The 22,609-nt window shown below is 36.7% G+C and overlaps 1 protein-coding gene across 6 annotated transcripts in view; it reads left to right on the top strand.

The window, feature by feature from the left end:
* The window catches only part of HECTD1 (HECT domain E3 ubiquitin protein ligase 1), a 99,001-nt gene extending 77,293 nt beyond the window's left edge, over positions 1–21,708 (top strand). For 4 of the 6 annotated variants that reach the window (XM_004755146.3, XM_004755144.3, XM_004755143.3 and 1 more), the window contains 16 exons: positions 192–314; positions 2,447–2,603; positions 5,502–5,724; positions 6,803–6,857; positions 7,080–7,262; positions 7,831–8,038; positions 8,123–8,208; positions 8,417–8,544; positions 11,039–11,240; positions 13,338–13,475; positions 13,747–14,354; positions 15,755–15,833; positions 15,966–16,059; positions 16,744–16,894; positions 19,774–19,918; positions 20,027–21,708. In XM_004755146.3, coding sequence (XP_004755203.1) covers positions 192–314; positions 2,447–2,603; positions 5,502–5,724; positions 6,803–6,857; positions 7,080–7,262; positions 7,831–8,038; positions 8,123–8,208; positions 8,417–8,544; positions 11,039–11,240; positions 13,338–13,475; positions 13,747–14,354; positions 15,755–15,833; positions 15,966–16,059; positions 16,744–16,894; positions 19,774–19,918; positions 20,027–20,164 — 2,718 coding nt within the window. In that variant the 3' untranslated portion in view covers positions 20,165–21,708. The remainder of the gene's footprint in view (positions 1–191; positions 315–2,446; positions 2,604–5,501; positions 5,725–6,802; positions 6,858–7,079; positions 7,263–7,830; positions 8,039–8,122; positions 8,209–8,416; positions 8,545–11,038; positions 11,241–13,337; positions 13,476–13,746; positions 14,355–15,754; positions 15,834–15,965; positions 16,060–16,743; positions 16,895–19,773; positions 19,919–20,026) is intronic. The other 2 variants (XM_004755142.3, XM_004755145.3) reach the window with 2 other exon arrangements.
* The last annotated feature ends 901 nt before the right edge of the window (positions 21,709–22,609 follow it).

The following is a 22,609-nucleotide window of genomic DNA, read 5'->3' as shown; positions in this document are numbered from 1 at the left end:
TGTGTATGAGGCATGGTGACTGTAAAGCGTCCAATCTGTAATTTTTGTGAAGATGCTTAATGAATATGAAGTTTTTTTTAATGATAGTTGATAATAGGGTGGATGGTTTTAGGTTAAGGCTGAATGGGGATATATATATATGTATATGAGTCAAATAATTAGACATGTCTCTTCATATTTTCTTATTCCAGATTCTGAGACGTCCCTCCCTGCAGCGTCGAGCTGGCTCTCGCTCTGATGTAACACACCACGCTGTCACCTCGCAGCTACCCCAAGTCCCTGCTGGAGCGGGGAGCCGACCTATTGGGGAGCAGGTAATATCTTAATTTTTATCTTCCCTACTGTGTATTTTCCTCCCTTTTTACAGTAAAGCATCAACCAAAACACCTAGAAGAACATATGGGGATTGAAGGGGGGGGTGAGAAGCTACCAGAAAAACAAAAAGAAATTTCCCTTATTGCTTGGGTTTTATATTCTAGAAGGAGTCCATGATTGCTCTGGCATAATGCATAAAGGAGTTTCTTACTTGAAAGCACTTCATCTTGGCCCTTGGGTAACAGTTAACGTTTATTAAAATGATTAATTTTATTATCTAAGATTCACAGGTTTGGTAATAGTAGTAGGGTTAATAATATTAGTCTGTTAGCTGAACATGAATAAATAAAATTTTATTTTATTATTTTAAAATTTATATTTATATAAATATTTCATATTATATATTATGTTTTTATATGAATTTACTAATATATTGTATTATTTATATAAAATGAATCATTTATTAATTCAATTATTCATTATAAATGATTCATTTATTAATCAATGATATCAATAATTAAGTCCTAGCCTTTTTTTTTTTTTTTAAGATTTTATTTATTTTATTTGACAGAGAGAGATCACAAGTAGGCAGAGAGCCAGCCAGAGAGAGAGGAGGAGTAAGTAGGCTCTCTGCTGAGCAAGGAGCCCGATGTGGGACTCTATCCCAGGACCCTGGGATCATGACCTGAGCCAAAGGCAGAGGCTTAACCCACTGAGCCACCCAGGCACCCCCTAGCCTTTGTTTTAATACTTGCCATGTATTAACTAATTCAATCCTTTCAACAACCTTTTGAGGGTTATTATCAGCCCTAATTTTTAGATGAAGTGGTTGGTAAAGGTCACATGTAGACATTTTGGATCTAGGACTAAAACTCAAACATTCTCATTACAGAGATACCATATGTCCATTTCATTTGTTATATAAGTTAATTTAAGTGTTTAGAATATGAGAGGCTATGTGTGCATATAAGTACATGCATAATTGTTATTTATGACATCAGATATTTACAACATTTACCATTCATTGATCTTTTTTGTTGATAGTAAAAGTGAAGAGAAGAAAATGTTCCTTTAAAAAACTTTCATTTTGCAAATTTTCAAACATGCTTGAAGTAGAAAGAATAATGCAATGAATCCCCAAGAACTGAACCCATCATCTGTAATGATTACCAACACTTTGTCAAACATGTTTATTTGCCATGTTATTTAAAGCATCTTCCAAGCATTGTATTTCATATGTAATTCAGTATATAATAAAATTTACTTACATTTTTTAAAAGCAACTTATTTAAAAATAATTGGAAGTTCTGGGGCACCTGGGTGGCTCGGTGGGTTAGGCCTCTGCCTTCGGCTCGGGTCATGATCTCAGGGTCCTGGGATCGAGCCCCATGTCGGGCTCTCTGCTCAGTGGGGAGCCTGCTTCTCCCTCTCTCTCTCTCTCTGCCTGTCTCTCTGCCTGCTTGTGATCCTCTCTCTCTCTCTCTCTGTCAAATAATAAAATCTTTAAAAAAAAAATAATAATTGTAAGTTCACAGAGTCACAGGAAATTCCAAAGATAGGTTTTGTGCCCTTTGCCCAGTTTCTTCTAATGGTTACCCCTTACCTAATTAGAGTCTAACATCAAAATCAGGAAATTGACACTGATACAGTGTATGTATATGGTTCTTTCTCATTTTATTATTTGTGGATTAGTGTAAGCACCATGGAGGCAGTTTACTTTTGGTAAGCTTAAATCGTTAAGAAACGTATGTGCCTATTTACACTTATGTCATCTTATGCTTAAAAACTATGGCTAAGGGGCGCCTGGGTGGCTCAGTGGGTTGAAGCCTCTGCCTTCGGCTCGGGTCGTGATCCCAGGGTCCTGGGATCGAGCCCCACGTCCGGCTCTCTGCTCCGTGGGGAGCCTGCTTCCTCCTCTCTCTCTCTCTCTGCCTGCCTCTCTGCCTACTTGTGATCTCTGTCAAATAAATAAAATATTAAAACAAACAAACAAACAAACAACTATGGCTAAAAAAGGAAGTGTAATAGCTATATAGAGAAGTATTTAACATCCACCTCATTTTAAAGATAGCGTGTCACTTTTGTAGTAAAGAAATTTTATCTTGTTTATCTGTATGTGGAATCTTAACAGGAAGAAGAAGAGTATGAAACTAAAGGAGGACGTCGGAGAACATGGGATGATGATTATGTACTCAAGAGGCAGTTTTCTGCTTTGGTTCCTGCTTTTGATCCTAGACCTGGTCGTACTAATGTCCAGCAGACGACTGATCTAGAGATTCCACCCCCAGGTACTGTGTATTTTAGTTTTGTGATTTATTTTAAACATATACCAAATAAGGTAGTTATATGTAATTAGGAAAGTAGGAGGCTACTTACATGTTCAGGTTATAAAGAAAAGTTTTCAGAAAAAAGAAACAAATATGTATCAGCCAAAAGTCCTTAAAGGATAGATTATTTTTTTTTTTTGAAAGATTTTATTTATTTGAGAGTACACAAGTAGGGGAGAGGAGCAGAGGGAGAGGGAGAAGCAGACTCCCCCACTGAGCAGGGAGCCCTGTGCAGGGCTGGGATCATGACCTGAGTTGAAGGCAGATGCTTAACCGACTGCCACGCAGGTGCCCCAATATAGATTATTTTTAAAGGAGTAAATTACAGTACTTTAAAAAACAGTGTGTTCTATATTTGTGTAATTTCTAAAGGAAGGCTCACTTAGGGGCACCTGGATGGCTCAGTGGGTTGAACCTCTGCCTTGGGCTCAGGTCATGATCTCAGCATCCTGGGATCGAGTCCTGCATCGGGCTCTCTGCTCGGCCGTGAGCCTACTTCCCCCTCTCTCTGCCTGCCTCTCTGCTTACTTGTGATCTCTCTCTCTCTCTCTCTGTGTCAAATAAATAAATAAAATCTTAAAAAAAAAAAAAAGGCTCACTTAAAGGTAGATAATTTGTATTCTATATCTACTGGATCAGAATTGCTGTGGATATTCCTATTCTACTTTGACTTTGGAAAATTGTGTAGTAGTTTGATTTATGGTCTTGAGTTAGCTGGTACCTTTCTCTCTTACAACTCTATTTTGGCTATAGTAGGCACACTAATGATCCCCAAAGGTATGTGAGTCCTGACCTCTGGAATCTGTGAATCTCTTTTGATAAACAAAAGAGGCTTTGTAGATGAGATTTAATTCAGGATTTTGAGAAGGGGGAATTAATCCTGGATTATCCAGGTAGGCCCAATGTAATCACGAGTGTCCACATAAAAGGAATATAGGAGGGGGGTGCCTGAGTGGTGCAGTTGGTTGGGTGTCAGACTCTTGGTTTCGATTCAGGTCGAGATTTCGGAGTCATGAGAGTGAGTCCTGCATTGGACCATCTATATTCAGTGTAGAATCTGCTTAAGACTGTCTCCTTCTCCCTCAGCCCCTCCCCCTCTGCACTCTTGCTCTCTTTCTCTCTAAAGTAAGTAAATAAATCTTTAAAAAAAAGTGTTTAAGAGAAATTCAGAAAGGTCTGATAGAAGATTTGACAACAGGAAGCAGAGATCAGAGTGATGAGGGTCATGAACTGTGAAATATGGGCAGTCTCTAGATGCTTGAAAAGGCAAGCAAACAGATTCTTGGAGCTTCCAAAAGAACAAATCCTTGCCGATCCATTAAAGGTTTCTCAGTTCTAGAACTGGTTGTTTTAAACCACCCAGTTTATGGTGATTTGTTAAAGCAACAATAAGATGCTCATATACTGAACAAACCACCTAATTTGTGTAAGCCTGAATTTTCTTATCTCTTACCTGGAGAAAGTAATAATTTCTGTTTGACAAGGTAATTAAAAGGTTTTTTTTAAGGTAATTAAAAGTTTTAAATGAGGTAAAATATATAAAGCGCTTGACATGGTACCTGGTGCATGCCTCAATAAACCTCAGCTGTAGTAATCAGTATATTATCCTTAAGGAAGGCTTAAACGTTGCTTAGGTGTGGAATGTATTTTTTTACTTGATAGAATGATATTTGTGTTAAATACGGAAGTCAGTGTGCATCTAGGCCAAATTAAGATGTTTCAAGATCCTTTCAAAAAGAAAAACCCTATGCTAGGGAATATAAATAGGTACAGATTTTTTGTAGAGCTCTTTGGCAATATATTTTATATTGTTACTATAGAAACCTATAGTAAAGAAATACTGGCTCTGGGTGCCAGTGATGACTACTTGCGTAAAAAGTAGAAAATTGGAAATGACCTTCCATTATTTCCAGTAACAAGGATATGGTTTGGTTAAGGTTTAATGAAATGTCATGCAGTGAATAAAGTTAATACTTTACAAGATTATATTATGATATGAGAAGAAAATTACTGAGCTAAGGAAAAAGAAGATTACACCACCAAATACACTATGTACCTGTGGTGGGGGGCTGTTACTTCACAGTCTGCTCATTCAGTGTGAGCAGAAGGTTGACAGTTCAGTGACTAGAGTCTGTGCTTTCTCAGTGTGTGTTTTTTTCTGGACCTAGAATTACGAATAACTTTAGTGTTCTCATAAGAATAAAATGTTTCTGAAATATTCGTACAATTAGCATGTGTTTTCTTAAAACAGATTCCTGTCATATGCATAAATTCAGCTTTAGTGCTCTGTCTTTAAGTAACCTGGATATATTGTTCCCATTAAAAAAAAAATTGTTGGAATGCCTGGGTGACTCAGTTAGTTGAGCGTCTGCCTTCGGCTTGGGTCATGATCATAGGGTCCTGGGATCAAGCCCCGCATCGGGCTCTCTGCTCAGCAGGGAGCCTACTTCTCCCTCTTCTTCTCCTTGTGCCCTCTCTGTGTCAAATAAAGGAATAAAATCTTATAATTAAAAAAAAAGTTTGTTGGGCGCCTGGGTGGCTCAGTGGGTTAAGCCGCTGCCTTCGCTCAGGTCATGATCTCAGGGTCCTGGGATTGAGTCCCACATTGGGCTCTCTGCTCAGCAGGGAGCCTGCTTCCCTCTCTCTGTCTACTTGTGATCTCTCTCTGTCAAATAAATAAATAAAATCTTTAAAAAAAAAAAAAAAATTGTTGAGGCCAGAATAGTCTAAGTAGCTGAAGTCTTTTAGCTAATATCTGACGGAAAATTTTGATTTCATGTAGCTATGTTTCCCAGTGCATTGTTTTTTATGGACTGCTTGTTAGAGTGTAATTGTTTCTTATGTCTTCCATATTTTTAGGAACGCCTCATTCAGAGCTCTTGGAAGAAGTTGAATGTACTCCGTCACCTCGATTAGCCCTCACTTTGAAAGTAACAGGTCTTGGAACAACTCGTGAAGTTGAATTACCACTCACTAATTTCAGATCAACCATTTTTTACTATGTACAAAAATTGCTTCAATTGTCCTGTAATGGCAATGTGAAATCAGATAAACTTAGGCGTATTTGGGAGCCAACATACACGTAAGAGATTTTAATTTAATGTTTTAAGTAGATAATTCCATGATACATGAGCCTAGAACCATTGTATTTCTATATTTTTTTACTATAGAAACAGAAAATATTTGGTTCTTGTTCTGGTTTACAACAACAGATAATAGCATTTGTGACTCCTGAGAGAGAATAGTTTAAGGTTTCAACTGAAAGTAACTTTAGAAATAAACTTCAGAAATAACTTTAGACATCTTATGTCTTAATTGTTGAACTCTTTGCAATTGTGTATGAAGTACTAAATATTTTTTATTTGTTATTTGTTTTGGAGTTTGCAAGTTAAGCCTACCTCTCTTTGTTCATTCATTCATTGAAGAATTAATTAATGACATTGCGCACATTTAACATTTTGGTGCCTTTTTCTCTTAATCTGTAAAGTGAGCATGGTTGTGAGGAATCAACGAAAGAATACATGTAAAGTGTTTTCAGTATTGTCTGAGTGCTCAGTATTACCTATAATTATTATTATTTAATAGTTTAATATAATTTAATATAAATAAAATTTTAATTATCCTTATGTAAATTTTACTTTACTTTTTCTGATGTTCTCTTGACATCATTGATAATTTTATATAGTGTCTAATAAAGTAATCTAGATCCTTTAGAGATAGAACAGAAGGCTATCATAGTTATTTTTTCCCACCCTGTTCAGTTTTTATTGGAGTTTCAAATTTTATCTCCACTGCCTTATGTGAACATAAAGCCTCCTGGTCCTTGTTGTTCGTATCCCTTTTATTTTTACAATAAATGAAAGTTATAACACATGATATAGTGTATCACTTCATATCTTTAAAGGTCCTGGGTTTGATGTATGCATTCTTTGCAGTTATACCAGATTTATAAATAATAATTCTTTTTTAGGAATATGATTTCTCCTACTTTCCCCCATGTTTAACAAATTGATTTTTTTTAAATAAATTGTCCCTGAGTTTAATGTTTAAGCATATGGCTAATGAATGACATCATTCATAATTTTTTAAAGAATTGAAGCCTTACTGGAAATAACCACAAATTATTTATGAATTAATGTGAATAATATCTTCATGTTTAGAATCATGTACAGAGAAATGAAGGATTCTGACAAAGAGAAGGAAAATGGAAAAATGGTAAGTGATACTTAAAAAGATCTTCTTGGCCACTTAGTGGAAAAAAAGGGAAAATAAAAACTAATACTGTTTTAATTGAACATTTGAGGGAAAAAAAATCACTAACATGGAATTCTTTAGATGAGGTTAAATGCATGATTTTAAAGCTGCCTTATATAATGCATGTGAAATAGCATAGACTGTTAATCAGGAAAGGCCAACATTTGGTTTTTCCTATTGTAGGGTTGTTGGTCTATAGAGCATGTGGAACAGTACCTTGGCACTGATGAATTACCAAAGAATGACTTGATAACCTACCTGCAGAAGAATGCAGACGCCGCTTTCCTGCGCCACTGGAAATTAACTGGCACTAATAAAAGTATTAGGAAAAACAGAAATTGTTCTCAGCTCATAGCTGCATATAAGGTATATATTGGCATCAAAACACAACTGGGAATGGCTGTGTGCTTTGTTTGCAGCTTTTAAAGATTCTTAAGAAAAAGAGGTTCATTGGGACAAGCTTAAAAAATGAGGTTGAATTAACATTGTTAATATGCCAAATATTAAAATTTCAAATATGATTTGTGGTATTGGATCTAAGTACATGTTTTTTTGTTTGTTTGTTTTTTGTTTTTTTAAGATTTTATTTATTTGACAGAGACCACAAGTAGGCAGAGAGGCAAGCAGAGAGGGGGGGAAGCAGGCTTCCCACTGCGCAGAGAACCCAATGCAGGGCTCTATCCCAAGACCCTGATCTCAGGGTCTGAGCCCTGAGCCACTTGGGCGCCCCTAAGTACATGGTTTTAACTGTGGCTTACGGTGGTTATAGTTTATTTGGGAACAGTTTAGAACACACCTATTTTCAACTTTATAGTGTTTTTATTTAAAAAGAAGACAGTTTGAAAGATTTCAACATTTTCAAATACTTATAGGATGATACAGTGCTTTTCTCGAAAATGTGATTAATAGCTAGTTTTACTAATTGTTTCTATAGGATTTTTGTGAGCATGGAACAAAGTCTGGATTAAATCAGGGGGCCATTTCCACTCTTCAAAGTAGTGAAATTCTTAATTTGGCAAAAGAACAACCTCAGGCCAAAGCTGGCAATGGACAGAATTCTTGTGGAGTAGAAGATGTCCTTCAACTTCTGCGTATTCTCTATATAGTTGCAAGTGACCCTTATTCAAGAATATCCCAAGAAGGTCTGTAAGAATCTGTGTTTCATTTCTATGGCATTTTTAAAAGGAAGTCAGTTTATGTCTTTATTAATTTTATTAATTTTTCAGAAGGTGAGGAGCAGCCTCAGTTTACTTTTCCACCAGATGAATTCACTAGCAAAAAAATTACAACAAAGATTTTGCAGCAGATTGAGGTAATCAGATAGTTGAACTCTGCAGCTTTTGGACTTTCAAAGTATTGTCTTCCTTTTCTACTTCTCACCATCTTTACTATTAGTCCCTGATTCATTGATTTAGGCCATATGGTCCATTGCATTACTTTCTTTCGTTAGTTTTAAGAACTGACTCCTTTTTGTCTTTTCAAATAATTGCCTTATAACATTGTTATTTGTTAATTTGCAGGAACCATTGGCTTTGGCAAGTGGGGCTTTACCAGACTGGTGTGAACAGTTAACCAGCAAGTGTCCTTTTCTAATACCATTTGAAACTAGACAGCTTTATTTCACATGTACAGCATTTGGTGCATCAAGGTAGAAAGTGTTCCCTTTTATATATTTTTAATGTTATATAAGCTCAAAATGTACAAATATACTTTATGTCAAGACTGATGGAAGGAATATATTATTTTGTTTTCTTATGAGTTGTCAGTGTTAAAACATTTTTAAAATTTCTGGTCGGATATATGCTCTCCTACAGGAGAAATTGTTCTCCTACTCTTGAACAATTTCAGGGTTAGGGATGCCAACCCTCCCTGCGCAGTAAAGATATTATTTATTTTAGAGAGAAAGTTCATGAGTGGGAAGAGGGGAAAAAGGGAGAGGGAGAAGCAAACTCCCCGCTGAATAGGGAGCCCATTGCGGGACTTGATCCCAGGACTCTGGGATCACGATGTGAGCCAAAGGCAAACACCTAACCGACAGCCACCCAGGTGCCCCGAAAAATCATATTTAAAAAGTGTGTAACTTTTGACTCCCCCAGAACTTTATGACTAGTCTGCTGACCAGAAGTCTTACTGAAACAAACAATCAACATGTATTTTGCACGTTACGTGTATTATGTACTGTATTCTTAGAATAAAGTAAGCTAGGGAAAAGAAAATGTTAAGAAAATCATGAGGAAGAAGAAAAATTTACAGTACTGTATTTCTAAAAGAAAAATCCACATATAAGTAGAACCCCACAGTTCAAGCCTTTTTTTTCTGTCTCCTTCCATGAGATAAAAGTTTCACGAGGGCAGGAATTTTCTGGCAGTTTGTCACTGATCTAGCTGCAGTTCCTAATGCAGTGTATATAGCACATTGTAGGTATTTGGTAAATATTTTTTGAATCATTGAGTACCCAGAGTACTTTCTTTTTATTTATTTATTTATTATTTATTTATTTTTTATTTATTTATTTTTAAAGATTTTATTTATCAGAGAGAGAGCAAGCACAGCCAGACAGAATGGCAGGCAGAGGCAGAGGGAGAAGCAGGCTCCCTGCGGAGCAAGGAGCCCGATGTGGGACTCGATCCCAAGACGCTGGGACCATGACCTGAGCCGAAGGCAGCTGCTTAACCCACTGAGCCACCCAGGCGTCCCTACCCAGAGTACTTTCAAAGTAGATATAAAAGAATTATAATTTAAAATGGAGCTGTTGACTTCTCTGATAAGTTACACTATTTACAGATCATTTGTGCATGTGAAACTATGGGCCTCTTGTCATAAATGGCATTAGTTATGGTTTTTGTTTTATAGATAAGAAAATTGATTCTCAGAGTATATAGCTGATTGACCTGAGATTACATAATAATTGTAGCACACCTAAGAGCAAATCTTTTTATCTTCTTATTCCTACTTTAAGATTATTTCTCCTACCCAAGATGGGTTAGCTCTGCATTATTGAAAAGAAAGTATTTATATTTTTAAAAAGGTTTTATTTATTTATGTTGGAGATAAAGAGTGTGAGCATTTGGAAGAGCAGAGCGTGAGGGACAAGCAGACTCTGGGTTGAGCACAGAGCCCAATACAGGGCTTGATCCCATGACCCTGAAATCATGACCTGAGCTGCAATCAAGAGTTAGACAACTAAGCAACTGAGCTACCCAGGCGCTCCCAAAGATTTTATTTTTAAGTAATTTCTAGGGGCAGTGGTTAAGTGCCTGCCTTTGGCTCAGGTCATGATCCTGGGGTTCTGGGATGAGCCCTGTATTGGGCCCCCTGTGCAGTGGAGAGCCTGCTTCTCCCTCTCCCTGTGCTGCTGCTTGCTCTGCCTACTTGTGCTTTCTCTCTGTCTCTCTGTCAAATAAATAAATAAAATCTTAAAAGAAATAAAGATCTTTTAAAAAGTTATTTTTGCATCCAGCATGGGGCTCGAATTTACAGCCTGAGAGCAGGAGTCACATGCTGTACCAACTGAGCCAGCCAGGTGTCCCCAAAAGAAAATATTTGAAAGTCAGTTACATTTTAATGATGGCTTTGTAATAAAGATAGTAATAAAGATAGCTTAATGATTTTTTAGTTTCTTCAATAGTTAAGAAATATTCATTTATATTTTATGTATCATAGGTTTGGCTATTTTTTTAATTGAAGTATTGACACTCATGTTACATTAATAGCAGGTGTACAACAGTGACTCAGCAACTCCTTACATCATGCTGTGCTCACAAGTGTAACAACTGTTTGTCAACCATACAGTGCTATTATAATTCTATTGACTGTATTCCCTGTGCTGTTCTTTATTCCCCAGTTTGTATATATTTTGATGTTAGTGAGGTTGGGACCACAGACCTTTATTTTGATCTGTTAATTACTAAAGTAAAGAGGAAAAATACCTACGTATTTTCTTTGTTTAGGAAAATAATACAGGGGTTTATATGTTTTAAGAGAGGAAGCAATAATTTTTGCAATAAGAAAATGTACTAATTCTGTCATCTAATAAAATACTATTTAAAAAAAAATAGTTAAATCTTTGAATTCTGTTGCTGGTTTAGTACATTGAAACTATTACTGAATGTTAGAGCTCCAGAAATATTTTTCTATTTTAGAGCAATAGTGTGGTTACAAAACCGACGTGAAGCTACTGTGGAAAGAACAAGGACCACCAGTAGTGTAAGGCGAGATGATCCTGGAGAGTTTCGAGTGGGTCGTCTCAAGCATGAAAGAGTAAAAGTCCCACGTGGTGAATCACTGATGGAATGGGCTGAGAATGTCATGCAGATACATGCGGATCGGAAATCAGTTCTTGAGGTATCTCACTCACATCTAATTTCTTTTAGTATGCAGGAATGGCCGAAAACCAGCAAACCTGTATATTCCATAGCATGAAAACCATGTTAGAAGTGAAAAATGGAGAGGGATTTCTCTGCCCTTATGCAAGGCCTTTACCTTTGGTAGAGCATCTTTTGTTAGAGGATGTCAACTTACCTTTTCAGAGGTCAGGATCTTGTGATTGATGAACAGCAAAGAGTATCTTCACTTTTGAAGTGGAAAAGTGCTTGGTCTTTCTTTCTTTCTTTTTTTTTTTTTTTTAAGATTTCTTTCTTTCTTGGGGCGCCTGGGTGGCTCAGTGGGTTAAGCCGCTGCCTTCGGCTCGGGTCATGATCTCAGGGTCCTGGGATCGAGTCCCGCATCGGGCTCTCTGCTTGGCAGGGAGCCTGCTTCCCTCTCTCTCTCTCTGCCTGCCTCTCTGTCTACTTGTGATTTCTCTCTGTCAAATAAATAAATAAAATCTTTAAAAAAAAAAAAAAGATTTCTTTCTTTCTTTATTTGACAGAGTGAAAGAGACAGTGAGAGGGGGAACACAAAAAGGGGAGTGGGAGAGGGAGAAGCAGGCTTCCCGTTGAGCAGGATACCGGATGTTGGACTCCATCTCAGACCCTGGGATCAACAGCTGAGCCACCCAGGCACCCTAAGTCCTTGGTCTTTTTGAAGGACATTACTCCTTTCTGAACAAAGCCTGAACTGAATAATAGTACTCACTAAGGATTCTTTTTGATAGTCTAAATTTTACCTTCATATTAAGCTCTGCTATTAGATATCTGCAGTTTTGGAGTACACTGTTCTATACTATTGTTACACTGTGCTTGGCATTACATCATTGGCCTTTATTGAGAGATGTTAAGCAAATAGCAGTATAAAATGTAATACATTTACTGTAGAGATGTTATTGTACGCATTGTTGATTATATAGGATATATATTGATATACTCCTTATATATATTGATTGATTGATTTTATAGGATATATTATTCCTTATGTGAGGGAATTTTTTAAAATTTCTCTTATAAATGTGAACCAGCCGCTTAAGTTTATCTTTTTTTTTTTTAAGATTTTATTTTATTTATTTATTTGAGAGAAAGCACAAGCCAGGGATAGAGGGAAAAGCAGAGTCTGTGCTGAGCAGGGAGCCTGACAGCCCGATGACATGGGGTTTGATCCCAGGACTCTGAGATCATGCCCTAAGCCAGAGGCAGATGCTTAACTGACTGAGCCACCCCAACATCTCTTAGTATATCATTTGAATCAGAGATTGATCATGACAAATATGATACATGTCAAAAAAATATAAAAGGCTCTTAGGGCTTTCACTTTAAACTCTCTTCACCTTCATCTAATTCTTCCTACCAAATACATTCCTCTAACTAGGTAAACCTTAATTTTTTTTTTTTAAATCATTCACCGTATGTTTTTATAAGCTGCCTCAAGTCATTTGTGGAATATGTAGAGTATGGGTAAAAGCCTTTAAGTTATTGCCTAAATTCAGAAGTGGAAGAGTTTAGGTTTTATGTTAAATAGACACACATACAAAGCTGTATGCCATCTTTTCCTCAAGCAAATGATGTAACCTTTTTATCTAAAATTTGGTTTCCTTTGGTGTAAAAAAAAAAAAAAAGAGATAAAGCCTATTTTTTAGGATTGATGTGAAAAATAAATTAATGAACAACGTGGTAAACAGTGCTCACCAGTGTTTAAATATGTAATGGTGTACAACAAATACACTTTTTAGAAAAACTAAATTAAAACTTCTGTGTTGTTTTTAATGTGTATAATATTCTGCTGCTGTTACAAAAAAAGATGTATTACTTGGCAAGAACGGGACTTTTTTTGTTTTTTAAGATTTTATTTATTTATTTGACAGAGATCCCAAGTAGGCAGAGAGGCAGGCAGAGAGAGAGGGCGTACAGGCTCCCCGCTGAGCAGAGAGCCCGATGCGGGGCTTGACTCTAGTACTCTGAGATCATGACCTGAGGCAGAGGCTTTAACCCACTGAGCCACCCAGGTGTCTAAGAATGGGATCTTTTTTTTTTTAAGTGAATTTTTCCTTAAAACTTGCTTATATTTTAGGTTGAATTTTTGGGAGAAGAAGGAACTGGCTTGGGCCCTACATTAGAGTTTTATGCTCTGGTGGCAGCAGAATTCCAGAGAACTGATCTGGGTGCTTGGCTTTGTGATGATAACTTTCCAGATGATGAATCTCGTCATGTAAGATTTATTTCCCATTTTGTGATTACTTGTGATTCTTCTTTTACTATTAAAAATAGGTTATGCCTTCAGAATTTAAGCCAGATTTGCTGACTCTCTTTTTATTACTGATTACTCCCGATGCTATTAAAATGTTTTTTCAGTCATCAAAAACTATTTAATAAAAGGTATTATATATATATATAAATACTTCAACAAAATTGATAAAGATGTTCAATATTTATGCATCTTTCATCTAATTTTATTTATATTTCTCCCTCTAAAACACTAGGTTGATCTTGGAGGTGGATTGAAACCTCCTGGATACTATGTGCAGAGATCATGTGGACTATTCACAGCACCATTTCCACAAGACAGTGATGAGCTTGAAAGGATCACAAAACTCTTTCATTTCCTTGGAATTTTCTTGGCCAAATGCATTCAAGACAATAGACTTGTGGATTTACCTATTTCTAAACCTTTCTTTAAACTTATGTGTATGGGTGACATTAAAAGCAATATGAGTAAGTTAATTTATGAGTCACGAGGCGATAGAGACTTGCACTGTACTGAAAGTCAGTCTGAAGCTTCTACAGAAGAAGGTCACGATTCACTCTCAGTAGGAAGCTTTGAAGAGGATTCAAAATCAGAGTTTATTCTAGATCCCCCCAAACCAAAACCCCCAGCATGGTTTAATGGAATTTTAACTTGGGAAGATTTTGAACTAGTAAATCCACACAGAGCCAGATTTTTAAAAGAAATTAAAGACCTTGCTGTTAAGAGGCGTCAGATTTTAAGCAACAAAGGTCTTTCTGAAGATGAGAAGAACACGAAACTACAGGAACTAGTGCTAAAGAATCCATCAGGTTCTGGGCCTCCACTTAGCATAGAGGATTTAGGGTGAGTTTTTTATATATGTTTCTCAGCCTAATGGATGAATAAGTTTTAAAGCTTTTGTTTCTTTCTCCCCAGTAATATGCAATGTATGAGTTAAATAGTCTGTTAAGAACAGTAATACGCTGTAGGAAATATTACCATATTATAAAGACAATACTCGGAATACCAGAACGTAGTGTATTAATCATCACATCTCTGGAAGATTATCTGATTTATCAAATATGATTAATTTATATATTTATGAAAGTCTACAGCCAAAGACATTTTGAGAAATCATGACTAGTTAATATAGATAGTGTACTTGGGAATGCTCAAAATAGTTTGTATATAGGCCTTATGCCTGTTGGATTAGCTAATAACTGAGATGCTACACATCTATTGATAAAACTCTGTTAATTTGTATACATGTAATTATTATACCCTTAGTATGTTTTACTGTGATTTTGGGGTTGGCTGAAAGTCTTGCTTTCTTCTTTCTTTCTTAATGGCTAATTTTGAGAAGTTTTGTTTGATAACTTATATATTCAAGGTTTAATTTCACCATAGGGACAGAGCATGAATAACTTCAGTGAAGCAATAGTTTCTTCTTGGGAAAAAAAAAAACAAAAAAACCCTCCACAAAACAAAAGTAAAGCAGTTGCTGTCATAATTTATTGCAAAAACCCTTACTTTGTTAATTTTGTGCCATGAGATAGAAGTGAAATATGGAAAGGTGGTGGTTTTGTGCAATCTTTGCAGAGAATTACCAGGTTTGGTAATGGTTGTCCTAATAGTTTTTGTGCACAGGGTTTCTGCATTCAAAAGGGACCTCATGGGGTGGGTGGCTCAGTCGTTAAGTGTCTGTCTTAGGCTCAGGTCATGATCTCAGGGTCCTGGGATAGAGCCCTGCATGCCCTGCATCTGGGCTCCCTGCTCAGTGGGAAGCCTGCTTCTCCCTCTTCCACTCCCCCTGCTTGTGTTCCCTCTCTCTCTGTGTCTCTCTCTGTCAAATAAACAAAATCTTAAAAAAAAAAAAAGTTAAAAAAAATGGGGGCCTCATACTTAACATCTAAGCTGGTATACTGTTTTTGTTGGAAGGGTAGGGGGGATGGGTTTTCATGGTTTGGGCAGCAATATTTTATTTATTTTTTTAAGATTTTTTTTTTTAAATTTGAGAGAGAGAGCAGGAGCAGATGGAGGGGCAGAGGGAAAAGAGGGAGAAGCAGACTCCCCACTGAGAAGGGACACTCCCCAACCCTCCCCATGCAGGGCTCCATCCATCCCAGGACCTTGGGGTCATGACCTTAGCCTAAGACAGATGCTGAACTGGCAGAGCCACCCAGGGGGTCCCTTTGGCAGCAGTGTTTTAAAAACTAAACACCAATAGTAGCTGAATGTTAATCCATTCCTTTTTGTCTTCCAAGTTTAAATTTCCAGTTTTGCCCTTCCTCAAGAATATATGGTTTTACAGCTGTGGATCTCAAGCCAAGTGGGGAAGATGAGGTAATAAAAATTTTGTTTTTGATATAGTGGTAAGTTCAGAACATCTTCTTAAATAAATGAGGCCAGTTGTAGTGGGCGGTGCTAAAATAGTCCTAGATATTAACAACAATGTTGGCAAATTTTCCTTTGTAGATGATAACAATGGATAATGCAGAAGAATATGTGGATTTGATGTTTGACTTTTGTATGCATACGGGTATTCAGAAACAGATGGAAGCCTTTAGAGGTAATTTTTTGGGCTCTTTAGCTTAATTTTTTCTCCTTTTACTTTGAGATTTGAAATTGAGGCATTTCTCTTGTCAAGAATTGCAGGTCATCTCTAGATTTGCCCTCTAGTTTTCTGTCTTCCAGATAGTAAGCCCCACAGAGTACCTGGAACAGATGGGAACATTCTCCATCTGTAGCATACTCTCAGCTTGCTCCTGCTGAGTAATGGGGGACTCCCTTTTAGCCTCCATTTCTTCATATATATGCATACTTCACACACTGCATGATCAGGATGAATTAAACCAAGTTAGAACCCAAGTTCTTCAGGTGAAAATTGAAGCAAAATATATTAGACTGTTCATCACAAACTAGTTTTGAAAATCAGGATATAGCATTGGCTTGCCTTGTATGACACAAAAAGTGAGTTAAGAAATTAATAGAATTTGGCTACTGACCATAGTGACTGAATGTCTCTGTTCACATTTACAGTATTAAGCTTAACTGCTGTACTTAAAAGCTTAGCTTGATTTCAAGCTATTTTATTTATATTTGTTTTTTAAAGCATTTATTAATATTTTATTCATATTATATTCATTTAGTTCATATTAGCTATTTTGATTGGAAATTTGGTTTTTTGACATTGTAACTTAGAAATTGAGTTGTGTATTTTCTTGTTTTTGGTTTTTTGCTGTGTATGATGTAGATGGGTTTAACAAAGTTTTTCCAATGGAGAAATTAAGTTCCTTCAGCCACGAAGAAGTCCAGATGATTCTTTGTGGAAACCAGTCACCATCCTGGGCAGCAGAGGATATTATTAATTATACTGAACCTAAGTTAGGTTATACGCGTGACAGGTATGTATTGGTTATTTTGTAAGATCAACAAAATAGTTTATGTCCCAAAATCAAATGGTAGATTCTCTAAAGAACTATGACTTAGTGAAGTGAGAAAGCAGTTTTCATATCCATTGATAAGGCTGAGTTTATATGAAAAGACAACTGAGTCTTTGTTGATGTTAAGATTCTATTTTAATTGTTCACTATTTAAAAAATTGGGTAAATTGTAAATTGTAAACCCTTAGGCTTCATTTTTTTTTTTTTTAAGATTTTATTTATTTGAGAGACAGAGAGCACTAGTGGTGGGGGGAGAGGCAGAGGAAGAAGCAGACTCCCCACTGAGCAGGGAGCCTGACATGAGGCTCAATCCCAGGATCCCAGGATCATGACATGAGCCCAAGGCAGGCACTTAACTGACTGAGCTACCCAGGTGCCCCATTATAAATTAACCTTTATTTTTAAAAATTTTGAATAGAATAGAAAATTTTAAATAGGATGTTGAATAGTTGAAAAAATTCTAATATATTCCTTTACCCAGATTCAGCTGTACTTAACATTTCTTTTATATTATCTTTTTATACAACCCCCCACACGATATATATGTGTGTATGCTATTTTTTTCTGAATCATTGCATGTATCATGTGCCTTTACTCTATAATAGTGGAGTGTGCATTTTATGAAAATACAGATATTCTTCCATGTATCCACTTTCTTTTCTTTTCTTTTTTTTTTTTTTTTTAAAGATTTTTTTTATTTGTTTATTTGACAGACAGAGATTACAAGTAGACAGAGAGGCAGGCAGAGAGAGAGAGAGAGGGAAGCAGGCTCCCTGCTGAGCAGAGAGCCCCATGCGGGACTCGATCCCAGGACCCTGGGATCATGACCTGAGCCAAAAGCAGCGGCTTAACCCACTGAGCCACCCAGGCGCCCCATGTATCCACTTTCACTAGCAAATTCGTACTATTAGCTAATCCATAGTCCATATTGCAGTTTCACTGGTGACACCAGTAATGTCCTTCATAGAACTCTCCTTACCACTACTGCCCTGATAATAGAAATCGCATTTGGTTGTGATAGGGTCATTTTGTGTAGGTTTTTAATCTGAAACAGTTCTTCTGCTGTTTTTTTCTTTCATACTACTGATATCTTTAGGACTACAGGCCCTATATTACTTCTCTTTTCTCTTTTTTTAAGATTTTTATTTATTTGACAGAGAGAGACGCAGCTAGAGAAGGAACACAGCAGAGGGAGTGGGAGAGGGAGAGGGAGAAGCAGGCCCCCCACAGAGCAGGGAGCCCAATGCAGGGCCCAATCCCAGGACCCTGAGCAGAAGGCAGACGCTTAACAACTGAGCCACCCAGGCACCCCCCTACCTTTCTTTTTGAAAGTTTCTAAAGTAATATAACAGAGAATACAGTTGAACTCCATAGCTGAAAATCCATATATGTTTGACACCCCCAGAAACTTTATTACTCTTGACCAGCTTTACCGATAATATAGCCAGTACATATTTTAAATGTATATATACTGTATCCTTACAATAAGTAAATAAGCTGGAGAAAAGGAAATGTTAAGCGTCTGCCTGGGGTTCAGTTCATGATCCTGGGGATCTGGGATTAAGCCCTCGATTGGGCTCCTTGATCAGTGGGGGGTTTGCATCTCCCTCTGCATGTGCTCTCCCTCCCTTTCTCTCTTGCTTACTCTCAAATAAATACATAAATCTTAAAAAAGAAAAAAGTACTAAAAAGAATCATGAGGAAGTACACTTGTGGTAAAATAGCATAACGTGTAAACTTGTTGAATCACTATGTGTACATTTGAAATTAATACGACATTGTCAACGATACACAAATAACAAAAAATAAAATAATGAATTAGAGAAAATATATTTGCAATACTCTATTACATAATTTTTTCCAATAAATACAATAGAGTGGATCTGTGCAGTTCAAATCCCTTGTTGTTCAGGGGTCAACTGCATTATGAATTACTTTAACCTTAACTAACATTTACATGGCATTTTTTTCTTTTATTTTTTTTTTTTAAAGATTTTATTTATTTATTTATTTGACAGAGAGAGAACACAAGTAGGCAGAGAGGCAGGCAGAGAGAGAGGAGGAAGCAGGCTCCCTGCTGAGCAGAGAGCCCCATGCGGGACTCGATCCCAGGACCCTGAGATCATGACCTGAGCCGAAGGCAGCGGCTTAACCCACTGAGCCACCCAGGCGCCCCATGGCATTTTTTCTTAAGTCAACATTTTATTGAATTGTATTAGAGAAGTGCACAAATTGCATGTACATCCTGGAGAATTTTCACCAAAGGAAAACACCTATGTATTGGTACCTGGAACAAGAAACAACTCAAGAATTACCTTGCCCATTATATTCTTTTTTAATATTAAGTCACTATTTCCATTGATCAATTTTTCTTGCATTTGAACTTTAAAAAATGAAATCATACAGTATATATTTTTTAAGGTCTGGCTTCTTTAACATTATGATTATGAAATTCATCCCTGTTGTGGCATGTAGAAATCGTTTATTTCAGTATTAACAAAGATGGATTATTTCAGATCCCCTTTGGTAGTTCAGCAACATTTGGGTGAATTATGCAGGTGCATTTTTAAGTTTTTTGATTTGCTAGCCGTGTTGCATATTTGATCCCTGTACTCCATCAGTATTTCAGTTCTTAACCATTTCTAAGTACAAGACAATCTTTGCATTTAAAGTAGCTTATATCCACTCTCTTCATGCTTACTCAAGAGTCTCTACATAGTACTGTTCTTCTCACATGTTGATAATTGTTTTTTGGCTTATTGCTTGCTTACAAAGTGGTGGTAGCATTTTTCATTTAAATCCGCTGTCAGAGCTGTAGAACTCTGTTTTTCTCCTCCTAGCCCTGGTTTCCTGAGGTTCGTGAGGGTTTTGTGTGGCATGTCTTCAGACGAAAGGAAAGCATTCCTGCAGTTTACCACCGGTTGCTCAACTCTTCCCCCAGGTGGACTGGCCAATCTGCATCCCAGGCTCACAGTTGTACGCAAGGTACAGACCTTAGCTAGTGGGGAATCCAAATGTAATTTAGTTACTTCGGGATTGAAAGAAATAAATACTTAAAGTTGTGGCCTCTGCTTTTCACTTTTCTCTTTGTAGGTTGATGCTACTGATGCAAGCTACCCATCAGTGAACACCTGTGTGCATTATCTCAAGTTGCCTGAATATTCTTCCGAGGAGATCATGAGAGAGCGCCTGCTAGCTGCTACCATGGAGAAAGGCTTTCATCTCAACTGAGCTTCGAAGTGGGAGATACCAGAGACTTTTAAAATACTAGTGAAGCCTCTTGTATTTGTGTGCAGAGAAGTATATGATCCTCTACGCTAATGACACTTGCCTTTATTCCAACCATTAAGGCTTTAAGAACATGTGGAAGAAGTTGGTTAGCTGCTAATGACAAAACAAATCCTTTAACTACCCAGCCAGCAAGTATATAGCACAGAACACTGTGTGTTGCTACAAGGGCTTAGTGACTGGAAAAAGGTGGTCCCTACTTGACTGTTCCAAAGAGCAGCTTCTCAGATCCTCAGTGTTCACTGCTAAATTTCTAACAGTGTATTTGTGTAAAGTTTGTTGTTTCATACTTCATACACTACAGTTGCCGTCACTGATCCCTGTTTTGCTGGCTTTTAAGCTACTTGGTCAAAAATCCTGCTTCCTTAAAACATAGAGAGTTAATGAGCATCTCAAACTTTTTCTTTTCCTTTTTAATGATGCCTGCACTATCAGAGTATTCTAGTGTTCTCTCTTTTGTTTGGCATATAATCATGCACAGCCTTTTTATTTCTTTGAGGTGGGAGTATATTTTTATTTCCTAAATGCCATACTATAAAGATCAAATTCTTAAGTGTGTTTGTGCAGCTCAAAAGTAAAGATATATTAAGGGGAAAAAAGAAAAAACACTGGTCTAGATGCAAGGCACACTTAAAAGCAAGTTTTACTTTTGGTTGTATTTTCTTTGTATATTATAAACATTTATTTAACTTGTTGCAGTTTGAAGTAAAAAATTTCCAAAATGTATGCTCAACAATAATCATTAAAATGTTTGCAGCGTACAAAACTGTGTCATGTGACTATTTCACTGCAACGAGCAGACCTAAGAGCTTAACCAGATATTTTTTATTTTGAGTCACTGAGATTTAGTTTTTTGAAATTCCTACATTTAGAAATGTATTTTTCTATAGTAAATACACTTAACTGAAAACTGGAAAGCTAGAAGAAATATATGTTCACATGCTTGTGATCCAACTTTTGTGTGCTGTCTTAGAGTATTCTTCAGCTAAGAATGGCCCAGTTATTTGTGTTACTTTTTCAACACCAGGTCTGCTACTTACATTGTATCTGCAGGGATGTGTAAGTCTAAGACCCAAGAATGATTTCTCAATGTTCTGTCAGTGCTAGAAGAGACCACCAGGGATACTGCCATTTCCTGGTTTTGAAGTAGGGCTTCTTCTGTTTCCATTTTCCAAATTCCCTTGATGTATCACATCTGTGCCCTTAGGTGAAAGAAATGTCACTAGGCCTGATTTAGCTAAATGGCTTTTTTAGGAGTGAAAAGCATTTTTTGGAATTGCCCATTATTTACCTGTTTAAAAGGTACATTCCCTTTCTACATTAGAAGAGATATCTCCCACTACAGTCAGTCGTTTGAGTACTGTTTTTATTCTCTGCATGAGAATGTTGTACTATGTTATCAGTGGCAGCGTTTAAATAATTCATCTTGTTGTTAGTTTCACAGTTCTCTGTGAGAATAAAAGTTAAAATAAAACATAATAGCAATATTTAAATGTATGACCTATGCTTTAATCTAAAAAATAGTGGTGGTGATTGTCTTAATGAAGTCATGGATGCATGACTAAAACATCATACTAGTGTTAGAGTTAAAATCCAATTTATGTGCTTAGTATTGCCATTTATCTAAATCTGTAAAATGTCTGTCAATAACCCATCTTTTATCAAGACTAATCTAGCACAGGGCTCAGCAAACGATGGCCTGCTGCTTGCTTTGTATTGCCCAAGTGCTAAGTATGGTTTTAACATTTTTAAGTGGTTTAAAAAAAGCCAAAGAAGAAGAATATTTTATGATGTGGAAATTTTATGAAATTCAAACTTCAGTGTCCATAAATAAATAAAGTTTTGTTAGAACACAGCCATGCTCATTCCTTTACGTATTTATCTGTGGCTGTTTTTACACTACAGTGGCAGAACTGAGTGTTTACAGCAGTGACCTTATGGCCCATGAAGCCTAAAGTATTTACTGTCTGGCCCTTTACAGAAGAGGTTTGCTGAATCCTGGTCTAGCACATCGCCATAGCAGGTAAAATTGATGAGTCTTATACATTCAGTAAATGAAATGTCAGGAGTCTTCAAGATAAAGCTGACCAATCTGAGGCATAAATTTCTTGAGTGTGAAAATCACTTAAAGCTATTCATCACGTTTCAGCAGTAAACTTGAAGGGAAATGATGACACAGTCTAGAAGAACAGATAGTCCTATTACAGTTCACTTTGCATGTGTCAAGTGTTAGGTAACATCTGCCAGGGTCTCCACATATATTAGGTTCTTCAGCTTTCTTTCCTTTGGTATCTACCTAGTATTTTTTTAATTGTTATTCTCTAAAGGTACGAAAATCTGTGCCAAGATGTTATCCAAGTGCTATTTTGGTGTGACCTAAAAATTAAT

This window comes from Mustela putorius, unplaced genomic scaffold (assembly GCF_011764305.1).
Source record: "Mustela putorius furo isolate JIRA1106 unplaced genomic scaffold, ASM1176430v1.1 tig00003898_pilon_pilon_pilon, whole genome shotgun sequence".
Lineage (NCBI taxonomy): Eukaryota > Metazoa > Chordata > Mammalia > Carnivora > Mustelidae > Mustela > Mustela putorius.
Note: the sequence above shows the minus strand (reverse complement) of the source record. Positions and strands in the feature narration are given on the sequence as shown.